The 24,147-nt window shown below is 54.1% G+C and overlaps 2 protein-coding genes across 5 annotated transcripts in view; both read left to right on the top strand.

The window, feature by feature from the left end:
• LOC140914627 (transmembrane protein 150A-like) overlaps positions 1-6,851 on the top strand; it is a 30,292-nt gene extending 23,441 nt beyond the window's left edge. For all 3 annotated transcript variants that reach the window (XM_073352944.1, XM_073352946.1, XM_073352945.1), the window contains exons 6-7: positions 2,029-2,206; positions 6,095-6,851. In XM_073352944.1, coding sequence (XP_073209045.1) covers positions 2,029-2,206; positions 6,095-6,339 — 423 coding nt within the window. In that variant the 3' untranslated portion in view covers positions 6,340-6,851. The remainder of the gene's footprint in view (positions 1-2,028; positions 2,207-6,094) is intronic.
• The window catches only part of NFKB2 (nuclear factor kappa B subunit 2), a 31,627-nt gene continuing 11,495 nt past the window's right edge, over positions 4,016-24,147 (top strand). The window contains exons 1-3 of one of the 2 annotated variants that reach the window (XM_073352942.1): positions 4,016-4,185; positions 23,206-23,269; positions 23,631-23,709. In XM_073352942.1, coding sequence (XP_073209043.1) covers positions 4,031-4,185; positions 23,206-23,269; positions 23,631-23,709 — 298 coding nt within the window. In that variant the 5' untranslated portion in view covers positions 4,016-4,030. Of the gene's footprint in view, positions 4,186-10,019; positions 10,100-23,205; positions 23,270-23,630; positions 23,710-24,147 lie in introns of those variants that run through there. The other variant, XM_073352943.1, reaches the window with a different exon arrangement.

Genomic DNA, 24,147 nt, shown 5'->3' with positions numbered 1-24,147 from the left:
CCTGTCTAGGAAATGGCTCTGAATTGTGACTTGGATTGTAGGTGCATGGCTTGGGTGTGATGGGATCTTCGGGAGTTCCAGGCAACAGGGGCAGACTCATCAAAATCAGCCTGGGGATCTAGTGCCAGCCAATGTCCTGGATCAGAGACCAGGGCCTGGTGGCGGGGAGGGAAGGCTGCGGAGGTAACGTGTCCAACTCTTGGAGTGAGCAACACCTTCCTCGTCTCACCTGAACCCAGCTATGGGTTGGCCAGCTTCGGCCCGCTCTGTGGGGAGCCCTATCCCCTGGGCTGAACTATGGAGAGCTTTAGCTGGGGGCAAGGAATTACCCCCCACCCCAAAACCAAATGACCCAATGCCAGGGTTCCCAGTCTGAGGAGGACAGGGGGAGGAGGTTAATGCACTGTCAGCGGAGTAAAGGTGGTCTAGCCCTGGGGAATGAGCCACTGGATTTGGAGTCAGAGGACCAAGGTTCAGTTCCCTGCTCTACCACAGACTCTGTGAACGACTTGGGGCAAGTCACTTAGCTTCAGTGTGCCTCAGTATCTCCATCTGTAATGTGGTGGTAATGGCACTGCCCTGTCTCCTGGGGAGCTGTCAGGTTGGATGAATGACTGTGAGGTGCCCAGATCCCGAGGGCTGTATAGAACCTAGCTTGGCTCCCATGGTGGGAGCTGGGATCCTACCCCGAGCTTCAGTTCCCTGCTGGATGTCACTAGTGCTCCTGGGTTTGTGCGTGGAGAGGGCGCCGAGCCTCTGGGCAAAACAGATGACTCACAGATGTGTCTGTTCTCCCAGCGCCTGCCAAGGGTGGATGTTTTCTCCTCCCGAAGCAATGCCAGGAAACGTGTCTGGGCAGACGCTGCTTTCTAGTGCAGTCTGCTTTTCTCTGCCCATAATCAGGCCATCCTGGGGGCGGGGGATGTTTACCCACAGGCAGCAATAGGTACGCCTTGGCCACCCCCAAAACCTGCAAAAAGATCCAGGGATGCTGGGCTGGAACTAGGTTTCTGGGCACCCTCAGGTCTGCGATGGGCTGCTAGGCCGTTTGTAACCAGTCGCCTGCCCAGAGCACCTGGCTTCTCTCCTTTCCCTTGTGTGATAGGTTCTGGCTTCACTGCCCAGGATGCTGCAGTGGATGTTGTATTCCGAGGACACAGCTCAGCTGGCTGCACTGCCCCGACCCCGGCCCCAGCCTTGCTCTAACTTACTCCTTGCATCAAGCCAGCCAGTCACATTGTACTGGTTTCAGAGTAACAGCCGTGTTAGTCTGTATTCGCAAAAAGAAAAGGAGTACTTGTGGCACCTTAGAGACTAACAAATAAATTGGTTAGTCTCTAAGGTGCCACATTGTACTGTGTGTCTGAGCCTCCTGGGCCAGCCAGAGCCAGCCTCGTAACAGGTGGGAACATGCAGAGGCATGGAGCCCCCTGCCTGCGGGAATGCTGCTCTGCCACGCCAGAGACTAACCCACTGAACCCGTGTAAACATGGATTCCCTTCCCGCACAGAGGACAGTACTTAGCCAGACCTGTTCCACGTCCCCCTGCTGAATCCATTGTCAGTCTGGACTCAGCTGCGAGCGCTCTCCGGGGAATGCTCAGACCTGAACGTGGGGACCCAGACAGCTCTGCCTACGTGTGAGACCTGCTCCCAGGTAGAGGGAGAGCTCTGCTTCCCGCTCCTACTCCTTGTGGTGGTTTAGACCTCAAACCTCATGTTAGAGTCTGGAGGAGAATGTGTCTGAAACCAGGTGCTGGACACCCGCTAGGTTCTAATTATGCAGCTGCTCATATGGTGGCTCTGGGATCCTGACTCTCCAGTTAGAAAGTATGTGTGCGAGTGATATCTGATGCAGGGCGCCCCAAGCCAGAGAAGGGTGTGTGTGAGAGACGGACATCTGACTGGGGCTAGAACCCAAACTCCAGGGTTAGAAAGAGGAAGGCCAGAGTGCTGTGAACTGTAGCGTCTGGGCGACGGAGCGGAGTGGGACTCTGTGTGCCCTGATCTGGTTGTTTCTGTCTCCCAGGTGGACTATGCCAAGGTGCTGCATTACATTGGCGCAGGTGTGGCGTTTCCGACCAGCATGCTCTTTGTGTTCCTGCAGTCACTTCTGACTTACCGCATGGCGAAAACCAGGGGCCACTACTGGACCGCCCACTTGCGCAGCATCCTCTCCGCTCTGGCCTTCATCACCCTTGTCTTCAGTATCCTTTCCCCGCAATAGTGTGTGGGTAAGAAACGTGCAGCTGGGGTGTGCGAAAACGAATTGCCAGTGTTGGCAGTGCTGCGGGCTGGGCAACAAATCCGATGGCTCAGACCGTACTGAGGGAAAGTTGTCACTCACTTCTGCATGGCTTGGAGCAGCCCCGCTGGACTTAGCACCGTGTCTGTTATGCAGACACCATCCTCCAAATGCCGTACAGCCTTTAGTCCAATTGCAAAGAGAAATAATAGCAGCAGGGGGCCTGGGCAAGGGAGAGGGGCCCTTGGCTGCTGAGATTAGAAATGGGATGGAGAGTCGAGGCGGGGCAGTGATCCGGGGAGGGTGCTCCAGACAGTTGCAGAGAAGGCTCTCCTGACTAAGGTGAGGTGGAGTGAAGGAGAGGGGGGCTGGTGCTCGCTGCTTGGAGGAGGTGTGGAGGGAAGACAGAAGTCGGTGGTCCATGCACTAGGTTTTACTAGCTGAAGGCAGACTTGAGCCTGGGTGTGGAATAGTGCTCGCCCCTTGGGCAGCAGCATTTGGTGGCTTGTTTCAGCGCTCCTGGAAAGTGCATCCCTTGCCATGGGGTCCCCCTGGCCCTGCTGCTGGTGGTTTGTAGCTTTCAAGCAAACAGCTTTCTTAGCCCTCTTGAGTTCCAATCTAGCTGGTAGCAGGGGCAAGCATCTAAGGGGCTGGATTTAGGCTCCAGGTTCCTTGTAAGTGTAGGTTCAAATCTTGCCACTGTCAACCTTTTTTCCATCAGACAGTAAGCTCTCGGGGGCAGGGAGAGTCTTTGGATTCTGTGTTTGTACAGCGCCTAGCACAGCGGGGGGTCCTGGATCCTGCGGATCCTAGGTGCTGCTGTAACACAAATAACAGGCGGCTGCAATGTTTTGAGCCCTCAACCCTGGATAAGCCAGCCGGCTGCAATGTTATTTACTGACCATCCAGATTTAAAAGAGGGAGCTGAGCAGAGCTATAAATGCATTCTGTGCAAACACAGAAGCAAACCCAGCAGAGTCACCGTGCGGTGAGGGGAAAGGCGAGGTGGAGCTGGTTAAACTAAGGCCCTTCGTGGGCAGCTAAATTAGCAGGCGTTGGGGTTTATAAAGAGAGCAGCAGGAGGGGTGACTGGGGGAGAAGAAGGGAATATTGTGTTAGCCGAAAGAAAGGCCCCTAGTGTCTGGGCTGACACAGCAGAGGGTTATTTGGAGTGAGGTCACAGACAAAATAGGAACCAAGGTGCAGCTCGAAAGCCCTTGGGCAGGATGGCAAGGGAGCCCAGGAGACACCAGTGCAGATACAAGAGGTCAGAGGGGACTCTGATGATGCAGCCGTGCCGAGTAGGAGAAGAGTTGTATGGAAGCACGGGCCGGGTGCATGGTGGCAGTGGTTGTAATGGTTAGGCACCTTAGAGACTAACAAATTTATTTGAGCATAAGCTTTTGTGAGCTGCAGCTCACTTCATCAGTTGTAATGCGTTTCCTGACGCAGCACGCTGGGGACAGCCCTTGGCTGCAGAAGCTATTGTAGATGGGATGGGTGGGAAGGAGGCAGGCGTGAGCTGTGGGCATCTAGGATCCAGTGATCATCGTGTGGGGCTGGAAATGCAGAGGGGGCTCTGTACGAAGTGCAGGGATGCAGAATACTGAATGCTGGGGGCTGTGAAGTGGAGTGTTGGCTGGATAAGTGGGACGCATTCCCAATGCTCAGCAGGAGGTTGGGATCCCAGCCCCGCGTCAGTAAACTCCACAGCGGTGAAAGGGCAACGGAAACCAGAGTGGCTGAGCAGGGAGGTGCCAGGGATCGGAGAGACAGGCAGGAGTGTATGAGAACAGGATTGGAGCCAGTGGTATGGTGGCTGGCAGAGAGGAGAGCAGCAAGTGGAGAAGCAGAGACATGGCAAGAGCAGTTGCAGAGGGCTCCCGGAGCACAGGCCCTGGTGCGAGTGACCTGGAGTCGTGACCTTCTGCTGGCTGATTGGTGAGTTCTGTGCCAATAGCTGTGTGGCCTCAGCGGACAAAAGGCATAAAACTACATGACTGAGGCTCGCAGCCCACAGCTGGACCGAGCTGTCCAGGTCCAATTCCCCTCTCAGCCTAGAGGTTGGTCCCTTAGGAGAAAAGTTGCAGTCCATGGGAGATATTCTGAGGGATGCTTGCGCTGGGGCTGGGAGGAACGCAAAGGAAATAACCAGCTAGATAAGAGGCTCACATGTCATAGAAGGAACTGAGGGAGAATTTCCAGCAGCGATAAGGAGAGAACAGTTTCTGGGAAGGCCCTTCCATTTTATTTTCCAAGACGGTGCAGATCTGCCCAAACCAGGTGTCCAATTTCCATTAACAGATGAATGGATAAAGGAGACCCATGGAATAAGTAGTCAAAGAGGAGGCTGGGGCAGTCAGAGCTGGAAAGCAGTTTGGAGCGGAGTATGCAGAGCAGAGGAGCACAGTCCCAAAATGAAGGACCTGGGTTCCCCAGAGAGCTGCAGGCCAAGGCAGGGGAAAAGGGTCCCAGGGGAGGAGACTGTGGGCTGTAATGAGGGGCTCTTATACAGGAGTGTGGGCAAGAAAGAGAGGCTGGCGCTTTCAATAAGTCCTAAGGGCACTGGGCACCCAGCTGCCCCTGAAACTCAGTGGGATGTGAGTTGGAGTCCCATGGGCTCTTTTGAAAATGGCTGGGCTGGAGATGGAGTCTCCTTGCTGGAGAAGGAGGGGTTTGACAGCTGGGGGTGGGGTAAATGGTGGTACAGGCAGTTTGGGGACTTGGTGGGCTGGCCCTGCCCTGATGGGTATTCCCTGAAGTGGAAGAGATTCTGGACTCTTGGCACAGGATCCACCCTTGAGCCTTGCATACCAAGCACCCTTTGTGACAACAGACTTTGTGCTGGAAGGATCACGCTGGGATGATCATTAACACAACACCCCCCCCCCATCCATGAGAGGCCTGTTCCGCCCTGGAGGCTGTTTGCATGGGGTCTCGCCCTGCAGTTCGTGGGTTTATGTTCAACCGGCTGGGATGGCTCCCTGCAAACTCGCTCCAAAAGGCCGCGTCTCGTTCCAGCTCAGCACCTCTGTAAGCTGTCCCAGCAATAGCTAACAGATCAAGGGGCAGAGAGAGAGACAGGCTGCCTGAGCCACGGTGACCCCCCTTGCCCTGCACATGAGGAGCCAAGGGTCCCGCTGGGATGGCTCCCTGCAAACTCGCTCCAAAAGGCCGCGTCTCGTTCCAGCTCAGCACCTCTGTAAGCTGTCCCAGCAATAGCTAACAGATCAAGGGGCAGAGAGAGAGACAGGCTGCCTGAGCCACGGTGACCCCCCCTGCCCTGCACATGAGGAGCCAAGGGTCCCTGTGGCTGTATTACTCCTCATGCTCACAAGCAGAGGCACCCAGTCCAAGGCCTGCTCCTGCTCCCACTGACGTAAAATGGGAGTTCTGCTGCTGATTTCAGTGGGAGCAGGATTGGCCCCAGCTGTAAGCTAGGATCAGTCCTGTTGTTGGCAGACCACTCCTGGGCCAGTGAGACTGGCACTGGGATGGGGGGTTCAGGGCTGTACTCCCTGCCCTGGGCTGGCAGCCCTTTGTGGGGCAGTGGGATTGGCACTGCGTGGGGGGGAGGAGGTGTGTTTCAGTGCTATATCCCCTGCCCTGGGCTGCCAGACCTCTCCTGGAGGCAGGCCTAGCACTTGGGGGTCAGGTAATTCCCTGTATCCAGGAGCGATGCTCCATTCCCCCTAGAGGATCTCAGTACACTTCACACTGACTCAACCCGGCCTCACATGTCTGGGGGAGTTGCCGCTTCCCCCCCCCCCCCCCCCCCCCCGCCCGCTGGGGAGAGATGCTGGTGCCTCTTGCTGTGGGTTGCTGGTTTCCTTGATTCTGGCGCCCCCAGGTGGTGTGTTCTTCGTCCAGGAGAGTTTTGTTCTGCAACACGTGGCCGCCCTGTGCGAGTGGATTTTCATCATCAACATCCTCGTCTTCTACGGCACCTTCACTTTTGAGTTCGGGGCCATCTCCACAGACACGTTCCTGGTACTCCTGAAAGCCAGCCGGGCTCCCAAGAGCTACAAATCCGACAGCAGTACAGCCAGCATGCCGCACGGCCACCGCCACTCTGAGGGCCTGGCCATGGTCTGAGGGGACCTGGCCTCGTCCCTGGAGAGCTGGGATGGGCAGATCAGCGAGACCGAAAATCCAGACATTGCCAGTGATTCTCTTGCCTTGAACATATCCAGGAACCAAAGTGCCTCCAATTTGGGGGGGAAGGAGAAGGATTGGGGGGCTGATCCTGACTTCACCTCCCCTTCTGACTCATGCAGACAATACACTAAGAAAGTCTGGACCCACAGCCCCAGCATCACCAGTGCCATTCAGGGGCTTTTTACCTCCCACCAAAGAGCTCTCCCTGATGGAGCAGAGAGGTGCTAAAAGGGGATAGTGGGGAGGGGCAGGGAGTAAATGGGACTCTGAGGTAGAATCAGGGTTAAGGTTACATGGTGCTCTAGAAGTCCTAGGGTTACCCTTCCTTGATGGTGAGACATAGAGACAATCTGAGCATGAGTTGTCCTTGCAGAGGGGCGTTTAGCATTGCCTCCGGGCTGGGTTTGGGGAGGGGAGGTCTGCCCTGGTTGAAGGCAGCTTATCCATCAGGGAAGGGAGGGAGGGGCAGAGATGGTTATGCCATTGAGGGGCTGGAGGTGGAAGTGAAGAGGACTCGTTCTGTAGGGAGGAAGGTGGGAGAGGTGGCAGCAGGGAGGGGGGCATGGGGAAGGCAGAGGGGCTGCCCTCTGGGGACCGTGGATGGCATGAGATGACAAAGTCAGACAGTTCTTTGCTGAGATGCCAGAGTCCTCTGGGGTAGCTAGGCCTGTTGAAGAGACTGCAAACGCCCCCCTCTGCTCGGCTAGCTCAGGAGCAATGGGGGTGCTTATTGTAGACCAGTACCTGATCTCGCCGGGCTGATCAAGGGTGACCAGATGGTTGGAGCCAAAAGGCAAGGTGCCTCTCTTCTCCCAGCAGGGTTAAGTCATGCTGGCAAAGTCAAAGTGATTATGGCAAAGGTGAAATCTGTAGCAGTTGAGGCCTTTCCTAGAAGACTGCTGTCCTGTGGGCCCATGTGGCCGGTGCTTACCTGGCTGAGCTCGTGCCTGATGGCTACCCAGGAGCGCCATGGAGAAAGCAATCCAGGTGCCAGCCACTCCGGAGTTCAGGCTGAGGCAGCGCTTTGATTTCAGGGAAGTCCCTATTTCCATGGGCTCTTCTCAGGAGTGCCCCCCCGCATTCTGACCCGCTTCCTGCTTGTTCTCAGCCCAGAGCTGGCTTCTACTGAAAGCTCTTTGAGACAGCGAGCAGCTTTTCATCCTGTGTTTGTACAGCACCTAGCACTGTGGGGTCCTGGGCTGAGTTGAGCTCCTAGATGCTGTCAGACTATAAACAGTAAATTAGAGAGAGGATTTAAGCTGCAGTGTGGCCATACCTGAATTCTTTCCACAATCTTCCCCTGCTTCCCTCAAGTCTGCATATGTTTAAAGAGTTCTTTGCATTAAGTAGTGCCCTAAGGCCCCAGTGTGCTAGGTGCTGTGCAGACACAAATGCCCTGTGCTGAAGAGCTTACAATGCTTCAGGCTAGATCTGACATGTAAAACTTCATGCCCCTGGGGGTTAGTGCTCAGAGGAGAGGACGACTTTACCCTTCTGTAGTGCTGCGTAATTAGATCCAGCACGGTTCTCCTGCGCCTATCCTCTCACTATTGAGGCATTCATGGCACTTCGCTGTCATTAGTGAATTCAGCCTCCCAGCCCCTCGGAAGGTGGGTTATCGTCATTATTCCCTTGTTACAGAGAAGGGAAATGGAGGCAGAGAAAGATGAAGTGACTTCCCCAATGTAAGCCTACAGCAGATCCAGCTGTGACTCTTAGCACAAGACCAGCCTTCCTCTACTGCCTATGCCTTATAAAGTGCCTTGGACACATTGTAAAATGTTTAGGAACACTGGGGATGTGATTGGAAACTACATGCTCCCTCTGGGGATGCTTTCGTGCCTTCATTACATGTAGACCAAGGCCATCTCTTCCAAGGGAGGATGAGTGGATCCTAACCTAACTCAGGACATGAACAAAGTCAGCCAGTCCTACCAAGTTTAAGTCACCTGGTCTCCTGAGCCTGATCCTTACGAGACCACAGGAGGAGGGGCTGGTGGGGGTGAACCTTAGATGTGTGTGAGAGTGAATGTAGCGGATGTGTATTTTTCCCCCTTGACGGGAGTTTGCTGCTACTGTGTGTGTTAATGAGGCTCTGATTCCTGATTTGCCCACCTTTCAAAGGGAATTGCCCTGTAAATTCACCAGGCATGTGGTTCAGAGAGGAGTGTGAGGAATATTTTATATGTAATATATGGAAAATATATGTGGAAAAATCAATTTGCAATAATAAAATGGAAAACCAGCCAGGTGTGAAGAGTTCACTTTCTTCCCAGGAGGAACAGCACTGGTGTCCTGAATATAGCAAGTACCCAAATCTCTATGGCAGTAGTTCCTGAACTGTGGCCAATGGCCCACCAGTGGCTCGCTGAGCCCTTGCTGGTAATATGGGGCTGGCTCAGTTCCTTTTTTCCAGCTGTTCAGTAGCATTTAAGAGTGGGATTTTCCAAAGCACCACAGACCAGTCCCAGGGAAAGGCTGTAAGTCACTCCGACACGGCTGAAAATCCCACCCCAAATATGTCATTTTCCTGGTACTCCCTTTCCATGGTGACAGGTTTCAGAGTAGCAGCCGTGTTACTCTGTATCAGCAAAAAGAACGATGAGCACTTGTGGCACCTTAGAGACTAACAAATTTATTAGGGCATAAGCTTTCGTGCTAAAACCCACTTCATCTGATGCATGCAGTGGAAAATACAGTAGGAAGAGAGAGAGAGAGATACAGAGAACATGAACAAATAGGTGTTGCCATACCAACTCTAATGAGAGAAAAAAGTTTTTCTTCTGCTGACAGTAGCCCACATTAATTGATGAGTCCCGTTAGAGATGGTATGGCATCACCCATTTGTTCATGTTCTCTGTATATCTATTCATCTTCCTACTGTATTTTCCACTGCATGCGTCTGAGGAAGTGGGTTTTAGCCCAGGAAAGCTTATGCCCTAATAAATGTGTTTGTCTCTCAGATGCCCCAAGTGCTCCTCGTTCCTTTCTTTGGTGTTGCCCCAGGGATGTTGTTTGATCAATGTTTGGGTGACGGTCTATTAGGGTGCGGCCTGTGCGCTGCAGGATCCTTCTCCTGAGGCCTCAGCTTCCTTCCCAGGCGGTGGTCTCTGGGGCACTCTGCGACCTGGGGAGGACGCTGCAGTTCTGCTCCCTATATGCCCGGGGGAAGGGTGGAACTCAGGTCCTGCTGGGATTGGTGGGGCATCGCCAGGTTTGCTCCCCCCTCCCCCGAAGACACCTGACTGGTGCATCCACCCCAGCCCGCTGGGGGTCGGTGGCCCACCTGAGCCGTACAGGGAGAGGAGAATTTCCCTTCTTTGCCGGAAAGGGGCAAAGTTCAGGCCGGGGCAATTTGCTCAGGCTGCAGGAGTCCAAGCCCAGAGGGGCACCGCCCCGTGAAAGCAGCTCCTGGCAGCCCTGCAGCAAGGGGAGGGGAGCGCCTGCCCTCGGGCTCCCTGCTTCCCTGCTCGGCCCCCCAGCTCGGCTGCAGCTCCGCTCCGACCGGCCTCCCAAGGGGGCTGCGCCGGGTCTCTGGGCTGGTGGGGCCCGCGCACCCTGGAACGCGAGTGGGACCGGGACCGGGGAGGCTCCGCCCCGGCTGGTCCCGTGGCGCAGGAGGCCGGGCTCCGGAATCCCCGGGAGGCGGGGTCAGAGACGGGACTTTCCTGGGCCAGCGGGAGCGAGGAGCCGCAGGGTGAGTTTGCGGGCCTTGGATCCGGCTCCGGGCAGGGGGTTAGGGTGCTGGACTGGTGCCTGGGGCAGGTGTGTGGGGAGAGGTTGTTGGGGGTCAGGGTGGAGTGTGGGAGAAGATCAGGGTGCTGGTTTGCACCTGCATGGCGGGGGAGGGCGTGGATCAGGGTGTTGGTTTGGCACCGGGAGCAGGTGCCTGTGTCTAGGGGTCAGGGTGGGGGTGGATCCTGGTGCTGGACTGGTGCCTGCATATGGAGGGTGGGGGTACTAGGGGTCAGGGTGGGGTGGATCAGGGTGCTGGCCTAGCATCTGGGGCAGGGGTTGTATGTGGAGGAGTTGTTGGGGGTCAGGGTGGGGTGTGGGAGTGGATCAGGATGCTGGCTCGGCATCGGGGATGGGGTGAGGGTATTTGGGGGGGTCAGTTGACTAGTTTGGCACGTTGGGGAGGGGCGCAGATTACTTTTGGATTCTTTCCTTCATTTCCAGTTATTGTCCAAGCATGTAACAAATCCATTTTGTTGTTATCTCGTTCCTGGCCCATTAATTGGCAGCCTTGCCTTTCACTGTCGTCATGCTTGTGTGTGTTCCGTGTTCTAGCTAAATTTGCTTCCTCCCAGAGTCCCCTCTCTCCACACACTCTGTGTCAGAGTAAGAAGCATTTCTCTCTCTTCATCTCTTTCCTCGCTCTGGATGCAGGCTCCTCCCTCTCCCATTTCGCACTGGTCTTTGTGCCTCTTCCTCTGTTCACTGAGTCTGTATTTGCTGAAGGTCTGCCTGTGTCTTCTATGTTCTAGTGTGCTAAAGTATTGGCTAGTGTTAACCTCTGGTTAGTGCCTGGGACAGACTAGATTGCGGGCCCAGCAGTACAGTGTAGAGTTTTGTTTCCTTGGGAATTTTAGGTCTGACTTGATTTTGTCTAGGGTTCTGTGTCAGGTCTGGCCGTGAGTGGGGTTGCCAGCTCCATTGTGCTGGAGGTTGATAGTGTTGACATTGCTCTGCACAGTGTCTGGTGAGATGCCATTGTGGGGTCCTGCATTGATTCTATTAGCGATTCCAGGCCAAATGAGGTCAATTCACAAGTAGAAAGAATGGTTTTCTATCTGCTGGCCCTGCAGACTCAGCCCGGGCTCTGAGAACCACGCTGGGATCTTTTCAGCTCCTGTATGAAAAGGATATGTGGGTAAAGCTGTGGATCCCTGTTGGTATCGATGGACAAGCACAAGTCTAACTAACTGGAGTTTAGCACTCAGCTCTGCTAATGATGCACAAGGAAGAGTGCACAGTTCTCCCTCCTGTAGCTGTGCTGGCTCTGCAGGGAAGGCAGCAAAGGCAGGCTTGTGCTCCCCAGGGTTTTGCCAGCACCCTTTTGTGCTGTGTGTGCGTGTGTGTGTGGGCGGGGAGGGGGTTGGGTGCATGTGCTGCTTTGGTTGCAATTGCACCAGAAGCGGAGGACCCCTTTTGTGTGTGCTGACAAGCTAACCCTAGTTCTGCCCTCACTGGAAGTATTCCTGTGTGCAGAGGAATTGCAGAATTTCACATGTAGAGGTGAGGATTAGTCCTATCCAGTCAGTTGCTATCAAGGTTGGGTCCAGGAGTGGAATGGGGTGAATTACAAAGTCTTTCTAGGGCTGATTGTAGGGGTCTATTGATCTCCTAGGGGCAGGAAGGCTCACTGTGCTTTGTCCTGCCTCGCTGGGAGGTGTTCGTCATCTGGTCTGGGTTTGAGCTGGTGAAGTAGAACTTCATTTGGTAGTGGAGGCTTTTGGCCTTGCTCTGGAAGTTCCTAACATTTTCATCTCAATGGACTTGAAGATCCTTTGTCACCCTAGGTCTGGGGCATGTCTTGGATCCCTTGTCAGGCCCTCCTGGGTGGGCCAGGGTGACAAGGCAGGGTGTCGAGAAGGCAGTTTATCTTTGAGTCTTTCAGTGGCAGGCTTGCATTTGGGATTGAGAAGAGCTTGCGGAGGCCACAGGTGGATTCGCTTGAGAAGGTTTGAGGGGTTCCATTCCCATCTCTCTCCTGGTTTCAAGGCACCTGGTGTCTGTCTCTAGCAGTCCTGCATCTGGTGGATTGGTACATGGCTTTAATTATGGTCCTATGTTTTGTGTCTGATCCCGTGTTGTAACAGTTGAAAGTATAGCCTGGGATGCCAGACTGCTTCTCAGGTCTCTGAGCTTGTGGTTTGCAAGGGGGAAGAATCTGAGCCCGTGACTTGCCCTGGATTTTTGAGGCGAGAAGTTTCTCTCCTTGCTGGAAAGGGGTAGAATATCCACCCTTCTCTTCAAGTGACGCTTCTGGAACCACACTTGTTGGGGAGGGACCAGCAGTGCCCTTGGTAGCTGGTAGGGAGAAACACCCCAAGATTCCTGAATAGCAGCTCAGCAATCCCCTCATGAAGAGTGGCTGAAATTTGGGATTGGGATATCCTGTGGCCGACCTGAACATGGAACAGTCCTGGAGAATCCGGGACACATGGTAACTTGGCCGGATGCTGGATCTAGGGAAATGAAGGAGTTGCCCCGGATGGGGCAGGGAGAGCTGTGATAAATTCCATGGATGGCATGGCTGAGGGTGGCAAACCCTGGTGATCATACATGTGGGTGGGTGGGCTTGGAGTGAATGCATCACCCACGTGCCATAGGGATTAGCCGAGAGGCAGAGCTGAAGTAGGAAGAGCTAAGGGAACCAGCTCAATGCTCTCCCTTCTCTAGGGCCCCTTTATGCCCGAAGAGCAGTGCAACTCCACTGAAGAACAGCCACTGCCCATGAGGGAATAACCCCTTGTGGATCCCCACCCCTGGTGGTGTTTCGGGGAGATGGACCTTGTGCAATGGCCTTGGTTAGTATACTGCATCCATCGGGGGAGAGAGTGGTCTATGACTGCACTGAGGAGGGGTAAATGACCATGCATCTGTTCCTGGGGGGTTGTGAAAAAGCTGGGGCGGGTTGTGAAAAAGCTGGGGCGTTACTGCACTGGGAGGCTGGGCAGAGAAGGGGGCTGTGATTCTGCCCAGGAGCAGTGGGTTGGGGTTCACTAATGGTTACAAGTGAGGCCTGTGCCAGAGGTTTGACAGACTCCCTAGACAACAGGGCAAAGGAGGAAATTCCTAATAGCAACATGCTGCAGCCTTCACTGGACAAGCTACTAGAGCAGGGGTGGGCAAACTTTTTGGCCTGAGGGACACATCTGGGTATGGAAATTGTATGGCAGGCCGTGAATGCTCACGAAACTGTGGGTTGGGATGCAGGAGGGGGTGAGGGCTCTGGCTGGGGGGGTGCAGGCTCTGGGGTGGGGCTGGGGATGAGGGTTGGGGTGGAGTGCTCAGGGCTGGGACCCAGGGGTTTGGAGGGCAGGAGGGGGATCAGGGCTGGGGCAGGGAGTTGGGGCATGGGAGGGGGTCAGGGCTGCAGGATCTGGGCAGCTATTACCTCAAACAGCTCCCAGAAGCAGCAGCCTGTCCCTCCTCCAGCTCCTATGTGGAGGCACGGCCAGGTGGCTCTGCACGCTGCCCTGTCTGCAGCTCCCTGCAGCTCCCATTGGCCCACGACCCTGCTCCCTGGTGGGAGCTCGAGGGCCAGATTAAAACGTCTGAAGAGCCAGATGTGACCCCCAGGCCATAGTTTGCCCACCCCTGTGCTAGAGCTTAATGCACTGAGCGCTTGTCTATACTAGCTGCTGGATTGGCGGGCAGCGATCGATCCAGTGGGGTTCGATTTATCGTGTCTAGTGTAGACGCGATAAATCGACTGCTGAGTGCTCTCCCGTGGACTCCAGTACTCCACCAGAACGAGAAGCGCAAGCGGAGTCAACGGGAGAGCATCAGCTGTCAACTTACCGCAGTGAAGACACCGCGGTAAGTAGATCTAAGTATGTGGACTTCAGCTACGCTATTCACATAGCTGAAGTTGCGTATCTTAGATCGACGCCGCGCGGTAGTGTAGACAAGCCCTGAGAGCGAGAAGGACAGGGGAGAAACCAAGGAAGAAGCAGGCTGATATGAGAGAGGGGTGTAGACTGAGCGTGGTGCTAGGAGCCTGCATTCTCAGCCTGGCTTTAACACCTGCTCCTCTGTGGCCTCAGGCAACTCAAGGCCTTGACTTCCCTGCTCACTGAAAGGGTTTAGTACTGCCCGATTCCACAGGAGGGTTGCAAGTTGATTCCCTGTTTGTAACATGCCTTGAATCTGGAGAGAGCTGTCTGCTGGCTAAGCACTCATAGCAAAGGTACTGTCCCCGGTCCCCATGAATGCATGCCAGTCGGCAGGCCCAGATGGAGTCGCCCTGGAGGGCCGCAGGGACGGGCTCAAGTAGTACTGACTCCACTGGTGACTTGTGAACACGTGGAGGGTGGGTGAAGTTCCGGGGGTGGGGGAAAGGCAATCCTAGAGCCAGTGGTCAGAGAAATTCAGGGAGGATGATGGTAGTAGGGAGAACAGATAATGGAACAAACTGTTTTAATAAGTCAATGAACAAAGCTGGTGATTTATAAGTAAAATAATTGGAGGATTAAAAAGTAGGCAGCATGGATTTGTCAGAACAAATGTAACTTCCGTCTGTGAATGGATGGAGAATTTAGGGAATGCTTTAGGCACAGTGAATGTCGGCTGTAATCAGGTCCCCTTACGTGCTCCTATGGTGAGGGGAGGGTTTGACTGCTCTGCAGTTGAGGGCTTTCATCTCCTTTTTGTCAGGTCAGGGGATCTCTCCTTGCCACACTTTCATAGTAAAACAATATTCTTCTTTGAGTGGTGGTCCCTATGGGTATTCACGATAGGGTTGCACATGCGCTCCATGCATCCACGACCGGAAGCGTGATCACTAGCTGTGTTTGTGCCCTGCACCTTCTTGTGCGCTGAACCGAGGGCATAAGGGATGCTGTGGACCGCCTACCTCTCCAGTTCTTTCTGCCGCTCATGGCTCAAGATGGAACTCCAACAACTGTCTGCAGCTTTTCTAGCATTTGTGCCTCCTCCCAGCCTAGTGTTTGGATGGATGACGAGCATAGAGAGTGCTTGGAGGAAGTCCAATCCAGCCTCAGTAATGGCAGAAAGCTGTCCACTTCATGGCATAGTGTTTTCTCATGGAAGAGATTATCAAGCTGGTACCAGCACTGCACAAAGCTCCACGGAACACTTACATTTCTACCTTCTTAAGTTATCTCCTCTCCTTGAAATCTTTGGGTTTACCCATTCGCTCATAGCATGTGCACCTGGCAGCAATCAATGCTTTCCATGCTCCCATAGACAACTGCTCGATATTCTCCCATCCTACAACCATGAGATTTCTGAGAGGTCTTGTCAGAACCTTCCCTTCAGTATTGGCATTAGCTCCTAACTGGGACGTTAACCTAGTGCTGCTGGCTCTTATGAATCTGCCATTTGAGCCATTGACCTCCTGCTCCCTTCTCTGTCTATCCCTGAAAGTAGCCTTCCCAATGGCAATCACTAGGAGAGCTTGCAGTTCATATGAACTTGTTCGTAGGGAAAGAACAAGTTAAAAATTACTTAGGTAAGTTAGATGTCTTCAAGTTACCAGGGCCGGATGAAATGCATCCTAGAATATTCAAGGAGCTGACTGAGGAGATATCTGAAGCATTAGCGATTGCCTTTGAAAGGACATGGAAGATGGGTGAGATTCCAAAAGACTGGAAAAGGCCGAATATAGTGCCAATCCATAAAAAGGGGAATAAGGACAACCTGGGGAATTACAGACCAGCTTAACTTCTGTACCCGGAAAGATAATGGAGCAAATAATCAAGCAATCAATTTGCAAACACCTAGATGATACTAAGGTGATAAGTAACAGATCCAAGTTAGCATGGATTTATCAAGAACAAATTGTGTCAAACCAACCTGATAGTTTTCTTTGACAGGGTAACAAGCCTTGTGGATGGGGTGCAACAGTAGATGTGGTATATCTTGACTTTAGTAAGACTTTTGATGTTATCTCGCATAGACCTTCTCATAAACAAAGTAGGGAAATACAACCTAGATGGAGCTACTATAAGGTGGGTGCATAACTGATTGGAAAACCGGTCCCAGAGAGTAGTTATCAGTGATTCACAGTCAAGCTGGAAGGGCATAACGAGTGGGTCCTGCAGGGATCAGTTCAGGGTTCGGTTCTGTTCAATATGTTCATCAGTGATTTAGATAATGGCATAGAGAATACACTTATAAAGTTTGAGGACTATACCAAGATGGGATGGGTTGCAAGCGCTTTGGAGGATAGGATTAAAATTCAAAATAATCTGAAGAAATGGTCTGAAGTAAATAGGATGAAATTCAATAAGGACAAATGCAAAGTACTCCACTTAGGAAGGAACAATCGGTTGCACAATTTTCCGTAGAGCGGGAAATGGGAAATGACTGCTTAGGAAGGAGTACTGCAGAAAGGGATCTGGGGGTTATAGTGGATCACAAGCTAAATATGAATCAACAGTGTAACACTGTTGCAAAAAAAGCAAACCTCATTCTGGGATGTATTAGTGGGAGTGTTGTAAGCAAGACACGAGAAGTAATTCTTCCACTCCACTCCACACTGATTAGGCCTCAGCTGGAGTATTGGGTCCAGTTCTGGGCATCACATTTCAGGAAAGATGTGGACAAATTGGAGAAAGTCCAGAAAAGAGCAACAAAAATGATGAAAGGTCTAGAAAACATGACCTGTGAGGGAAGTTTGAAAAAATTAGGTGGGTTTAGTGTGGAGAAGAGAAGACTGAGGGGGGACATGATAATAGTTTTCAAGTACATAAAAAGTTGTTACAAGGAGGAGGGAGAAAAATTGTTCTCTTGAACCTCTGAGGACAGGACAAGAAGCAATGGGCTTAAATTGCAGCAAGGAGGGTTTAGGTTGGACATTGGGAAAAACTTCCTGTCAGGGTAGTTAAGCACTGGAATAAATTGCCTAGGACAGAGGTTCTCAAACTGTGGTCCGTGGACCACCAGTAGTCCACGAGCTCCATTCAGGTGGTCCGCGGATAGTTCCCTCTGAGGTGCACACCTGGGTGGCTGCACACAAGAGAATGAAGTGCCATCCACCTAATTAGTGTAGGCGTGGCTCCACTAATTAGGTGCCTGGACCCTGGAGAAGACGTAAGGTGAGGTGGTGGCCTTGGTGGGAATAGGGAGTAGGTGGGAGGGGGCAGTGGGGTGAGAAGAGGGGATGGGGGGAATTTAGGACGTGCAGGGCTGTGGTGGCCAGAGAAAGAGGCAACTTTCCCCAGCTTCAGGGCTGCGGCTGCTGGGGAGAGATGGCCATCCTTCCCAGTCCCAGCTCGGGGGCTGCCACGGCAGGGGAGAGAGGGAGAGACCATCCACTCCTTCCCAGCCCCAGCTCGGGGGCTGCTGTGGTGGGGGAGAGAGGACACATCCATCGCATTAGAAAGGTAAGACTACTGATATGAAAATATGAGTTGTGTGCTTTTATTTGTTGAACAAAAAAAGTTCATTATTATTAAGTTTTTTTTATATAGCACTTTTATCCAAAGCGCTTTACAATAGTTAGCTAACGGTACAAACAACATCTGGAAAGATCATTAAGTGGTCCGCTGAGACCCTAAGCAATTTTCAAGTGGTCCACCAAAAAAAAGTTTGAGAACCATTGGCCTAGGGAAGTTGTGGAATCTCCGTCATTGGAGATTTTTAAGAGCAGGTTAGACAAACACCTGTCAGGGATGGTCTGTAATACTTAGCCCTGCCTTGCATGCAGGGGACTGGACTAGAAGACCTCTTGTGGTCCCTTCCAGTCCTGCAATTCTATGATGGACCCTATATGGTATTCCATATGGATAAAGTGTCCCTAAGGGTATATCCCAAGTTCATCACAAAGGTTCTCTCTGAATTCCACCTGAATCAGTCCGTCCATCTGCCGGTATTCTACCAGAAACCTCATGCCACCCGGGAAGTTCCCCTATGCAGGGGACTAGACTAGATGACCTCTCCAGGTCCCTTCCTAGACTAGATGACCTCTCCAGGTCCCTTCCAGTCCTACAATTCTATGATTCTAAGTTAGGAAACTTCATTCCTGGGATGTTTGGCACAGCGGTCTTCGCACCCTCGTCCTCAGTGAGTACTGCAGTGAATACCCATGGGGAGCATACATCCGAGAGAACTCCAGTTACTATAAAATAAGTAGCTTTCCCTTTACCATGAAAAACATTGAACGCAGTCGTTCTTGGTGTCCAAGTGGGATCCTGTTGGGTCTTTGCTGCTCCTGTACTTGCTGTTAGTTATTGCATGAACTCTTTGGAGGACAGAGTAGAGGGTTGGCCAGGTGAATCTGTGTAGGATAGGTTGAAAATACAGCAGGATGCTGATAAATAAGACATGAGCTGAGATCAGTGTTAAGATATCCAGTAAAGATAAATGGTGTGGAGGCCCCATAGGAGGGGTAAGATGCACAGATAGGAGAGGAATAGCTAGTTCTACGCATACGTCAGGTACTTCAGCAATGGATCTGGGACTGTGCATCATCCCCTGTGTCTGCGTCTCTGAAACATCCATCCCTGTAGCCTCTGGGCGCTCTTACGGTATACATCTCGTGCATGGGATGCATTCCGCTCCCTCCTGGAGGATGATAAACTGTATGAGTCAGCATGCTGAGAAGCGGCTGCAAAAATATTACCTGGAATACAGGGTCATATTCATAGGAGCTGCAAGCGTGAAACAGTTAATCAGCTTTACTTGGCACTGGCAGGCCCTTAATTGGAGCTGTGTGTTTGGTTTTGGACAGTCAGAGCAGCAGTTGCTGTGCTATCCTGCAGAGGGCGCTATGTGGCTGTCAGGCTCTCAGTTGCCCTGCCAGCTCTCCCAAGGGGCTCCAGGCGCTTGCTCTATCCGTGCAAAATAGGCCAGGGAAATGAAATTCTTCTGGCAAGTTTGATGTTGTAGCTCTCGGCAGCTGTATCACACCCAGAACTCAGTAGCTGGACTCCTGGCTCTCTGTATTCTCCATGCCTAGGAGCTCACCCCAGCCTCAAAATGTGTATCTTACCAGAGGTAAATTGTCACTTTGCAGGTGGATGGGGAGGAAAATTGCTTACAAAGGGAAGTAACTAGATAGTGTATGTCTGGGAAGCAGAGACCAGGGGATCAAGGACAGGAGATGGCACATCAGGCACCAGATGGAAAAGGATGCTGCTCCAGGCTGCGTATCGTCTTCTGGTTTTGTAGTCTCTTTCATCCTGAAGGAACCCAAAGTGCTTACACAGGCTGCATCACTGAAATCCAACCATTTCTAGCGTGTAGCGCAGCCCTACCCTTGCTTTCTGTAGAATAGCAAATTAAGGTCTCTGGCCTTATCTTCAAGGAGCACCATGGCCTGGGCCCAGGGTATCTAAAAGAGCATAAAATGCCAGATGAAGATCGTGGTTGACAACCTGGCTCCTCTGGCACAGTGGAACTCTCTGTGATAAGGGTAAAGCTTGTCTGGGCAGGAGCCAGACTTTTTCCAAGGCTGGCCCAAGACTGTGGAATGAACTCCCCCGGGATCTAAGGACCATCCCAGACCCCCACCACCACCACCGCCTTCTGCTCCAAGAGCCAGGTGCGTTTCTTTGACCTGCCTTCTCTAATATGGAGCAATACATGTGTGTAGATGATAAAATATTCCAAAAGAATATTCCATGGCACACAACCGCGTGACAGATGTTAGTACGTCACTCAGTGCACTGCTGGAAGGCACTCAGGAGAATCTCTGTAGAATAAAACAATGGATGGGGGAAATCCATTTTCCCCAAGGACATTGGTGCAACCCACCTACTATCCTTTATGAAAAATTGCAGCGGTCCTTTAATTTCCATACAGTGCAGACAGCCTATCAGCCTATGGATCAGGCAGCCAAGCCTTTTGTGATGGGCTGGCCTAGATCTGACTTGCTGGAGATTGTCTCCCCCAATTTCAGAGCAAGGTGAGGGGGTGGCCATAATATGCTACCCCGTGCTCTGTGGCACCCATAATCTTCTGTTGAGCAGCCGCTGAGTCCCAGGCTTGCTTTGTGATGCTGGAGTCTGCCTGCAGCCAAATAGCCCTGATCCTTCTCAGACTCCTAACTGCATCCCCAGAGGTTTCTACAGAGGTCCCCTCCCCATGAGCAGCATCTCTTTGAAGTGCTTCCATGCGACAAGGCTGGCTGGTTGGGCTGTGGAAGAGTTTGGCAAGGCTTGTAGACTGGGGAGTGAAAGTGCAGCTACAGGGCCCCACTTTGGCCATGCATTCAGGGCAGCCTGTGGTTAGACCTTGAGCAGAGGGAAAATCTCCTTGAAAAGTTCATCCTCCCTTTGACTTCTGAAGAAAATGAGTCACTGACTGTGCAATCCCCTTCCTTCCCCTCACTTTCCCCCACGCACCCAAAATCCCCAGAGTGGGACCTGCCAGCAGCCAATGATTCAGAAATTCATGGTATGAGAGCGCTGAAGAATCAGAAACATGCCCCTATCACTGAATGGTGGGGAGAAACCAATTTGGAAAAGGACTAGATGGTGCTGGGGGCTCCACTTTGATCCTGGCCCACATCTGCAGTACCACTTCCTGGCCATTCACATCTCTGATGGTGTTTGTCCCGTGGGCAGGACTTGAGCTCCGTCGCTGGCAGTGGCAGCAGAAGCCAAGGGCCAAGCTCGCTATGGAGACCAACTCTTTCCTCACCCTGCATACGGAGGGGAGAGTCACTGGCACAGGGTGTGGGGGAAGTTTGCCCCGCTGCTGCCCCGGCTGTACCTATTCTAGGCTTAGACCGAGACCCTCTATTTCCAGCCCTGCACTCTTCAGCAGCCCTGACTTGCCATTAACACCCCCTCCTCCATGGCTGGTTTAGATGTGACCAGTTCTGAGTGTCTCGACTCCGACTGTCCGGAAGCAGGAGCTGTTAAGGGGGTCGTGTCTGAAGGGGCGGGGGAGGACAACCAGGACCTGGCTTGGAAGAGGACTGTCTGTGGTGGACTGTCTCAGTGCTTAGAGTGGGGTGAGGGGGGACAGTGGCAGTGGTGCAAAGGATGGGGCCACGGGCACGTGGCTTTGGAGCAAGGCCGCTTTTTGGGGAGGGGGGAGCAGTGCCAGTTAGCTCTGAGCACAGAGGGTGTTCTATCCATATGAAGCTATTGACAGCAGGTCTCAGGGAGGAGGGGGAGGATTTGAGCTGCACCCTGCCCCCTGAGCTCAAGGTCAGTTGCATGTACATAGGGCTGGTCTGAGATGTGTTCTTAGCAGTCTTGTGTTGTGTTACCTTGTGAAGGCTTCTGTGTCTTTGGAGGGGCAATTCATGGGGAAGGGACCTGTGGAGCTGGGCATAAGAAGGTGTTATCCCTGTTGCCTTTCATCGCCAAGGATCCCAAAACACTTGACAATCTCGCCACCTCTGAAATGCAGCCACCTCTGGGGTGGAGGGGCCCTCCAGCTGGAACGTAGCACGCTGCACACCAGCAGGAGAGAAGAGGGGACTTAGGTGGAGGGGGCAGGGGCAAACCCATGACGCGATAGAAAGGGCCATGGAATCTTTGCTGGGCTCTCCGGCAGAGCCTGGTGCTGGGATAGCTACTCAGAGCAGAAGCGAGAGTTGGCAGTGGGGAAAGCAGGCAGGTTGCTGGAGTTTCCAGCCTAGGTCAGGGCCAACCCCATCTCTGTGTCTCTGCAGAGCCCTTGGAGTGACTGACTGACTGATTGTGAATCTCTTGCCGCTCGAGGTGAAAACTCCCTCTGTGTTTCAGAAGGATAGGAAATGGTTTGCATAGCTCTCCCCAGCACCGCCCCCTGGGGTCACACAGCCAGCCTGGCAGCATTGTGGCAAGCTGGCTACTCCTTTGGACTGGCACCTGACTAAGGGGTGTGTGTGTGTGGAGGGGCTTAGAGACTGTGGAGTGTATGCAGGGGAGTCAGTGTTTCAGACTGGCACCTGACTAAGGGGTGTGTGTGTATGTGTGGAGGGGCTCAGACTGTGTGTGTGTGTAGGTGTTCACAGACTTTGGGATGTGTGCAGAGGAGTCGATGTTCCGGACTAGTACACGACTAAGGTAGGGGGGTGTGTACACATGCAGGGGCTCAGACTGTGTGTGGAGGGGAGTCAGTGTGTGATTAGTGTAAACAGTGGGGTGGCGTTCGGTGTGTATATGGGGTGAGGGTAACTGGAGGGATGAGTTGCAGCATGTTGTGAATAGGGCAGGGAGTGGGAGGGAGTCAGGGAATGGTGCATTTTTGTGTGTGGGGGGGAAGTTTTAGGGCAGTGTGTGTGTCGGGGTCAGAGGAGTCTGTGTGTGCAGGGGTTAGTGTGTATGATGGAGGAGGAGTTGGGCGGTGTGTGTAGAAAGGCTGGGGGGAGTCTGGGTGCATGTGTGTATAGGGGGTGTGGAGGGAGCCTTTCTGGCTGAGGAGTGGGGGAAGTTAGTGGGGTGGCTGTGGGGAGTTCGGGAGGTACTGGAGAGTTGCCTCTCAGGGCAGGCAGTGGAGAGTTGGCAGGGTGCCAGGGGGCGGGAGGCAGGATCTGGGTTGGGGGAGTTGGCAGGGTGCCGGGGGGCGGGAGGCAGGATCTGGGTTGGGGGAGGTGGCAGGGTGCCGGGGGGGGAAGAGGGGAGGCGGGCAGGATCTGGGTTGGGGGAGGTGGCAGGGTGCGGGGGGGGGAGGAGGAGGGCAGGATCTGGGTTGGGGGAGGTGGCTGGGAGCGGCAGGAGTTTGTGGGGTGCTGGGAAGTGCCAGAGCTAGGGACAGGCAGCGGGGGGAGTCCAGGGGTCTGCTTGGGGGGCAGGGGGACTTAGGGGGAACAGGACGAAGGGGCCTGGCTGGGGGGCCGGGAGTGCCCGGGGTAGTGGCCCCAGCGACTGGGCAGTGGGGAGTCCAGGGGGTGCTGAGGGTCTGCTTGGGGCAGCCGGGTACCGGGGAGCGGCCCCGCGGGGCGGGGGGCGTTAGCGGGAGTCGGGCCGGGATACGGGGAGTTACCGGGCTCGGGCCGGGGGAGTGGCCCCGCGGGGCGGGGGCGGGGGCGGGCCGGGCCGGTGACGCGCGGGCCCGTCATTTCCAGCCCCGGGCTGGGTTTCTAGGGACTTTCCGGGCGGCGCGGCCCCAACTTTCCTGCCCCCCCGGCCCGCCCCGCCCCGCCCCGCTCAGCGCTCGCCTCTCTCGCAGGCCCGGCCCAGGTCCCGGTCCCGCAGTGCAGCCCGGCTCCGCCATGGACGAGCCCTACAACGCGGTGAGTCCCCGCCGCCTCTCGGCCCGGGGGGTCCCGCTCGGGCCCGCTCTGGGTTGGGGGAGGGGGCTCGGGAGACGGTCTCGCCTGGGCCCGCTCTGGGGGGGGGGCTGGGGCTTGGCCGGGGGCGGGGAGCTCGCTTGGGCTGGCTCTGGTTTGGGGGAGGGGCTCGCTTGGGCTGGCTCTGGGGTGGGTGTTGGGGTGTGGCCCCCAAATGGGCTGCATCTGGGCTGGGGGTGGCACTTCAGTGCCGTGCTCAAGGGAGGGGGTCCCCCCTCTTGGTCTGCCGTGTGGGAGCGCACCCTCCTCCCTGCATCCCAGGTGCCAGCAGGATCTCACTCTCCCCCTCTCCTTCTCCATAAAGTGCCTGGATGGGATCGACTATGACGACTTCCAGTTCAGCTCCCACATGATGGAGCAGAAGGAACCGCTGATGGAGACGGGTAAGGTCCTGGCCCAGCGCTCGCTCAGGGTGGCGGTGTGTGTGTGTGTGAGAGTGTGAGGGAGCTGCCTCATTCCAGGCGCCTCACCCACAGACACAGAGCGCAAGGAGCACAGGGAGAGGGGAATTCCCGAGGAGCTGGCTCACGTCACATTGTTTCTCAAGCTGACCAGGATCCTGGGTCAGAGTGGCAGGGAGTGAATTCTGCTTGGAGCGGCAGGAATTCCCCACTCAACTGTGGGGAGCCTGCTGTACGTGCCTGGCTGCAGTCTCACGCATGGGGTTGGCCTGCAGTCAGTTCCTGGGGGTCCCCATCCCTCCCTATGTGATCTTAGGGCTCTTGTGAGTGGGGAGGCCTGGTCTGTCTCCTTTCCTCCTCAGCACGGCTCTTACCCCCCATTAATGCTGCTTCCAGAAACAATGTTACCCCACAGCTGCT

The sequence above is a fragment of the Lepidochelys kempii genome, chromosome 7, assembly GCF_965140265.1.
Source record: "Lepidochelys kempii isolate rLepKem1 chromosome 7, rLepKem1.hap2, whole genome shotgun sequence".
Lineage (NCBI taxonomy): Eukaryota > Metazoa > Chordata > Testudines > Cheloniidae > Lepidochelys > Lepidochelys kempii.
Note: the sequence above shows the minus strand (reverse complement) of the source record. Positions and strands in the feature narration are given on the sequence as shown.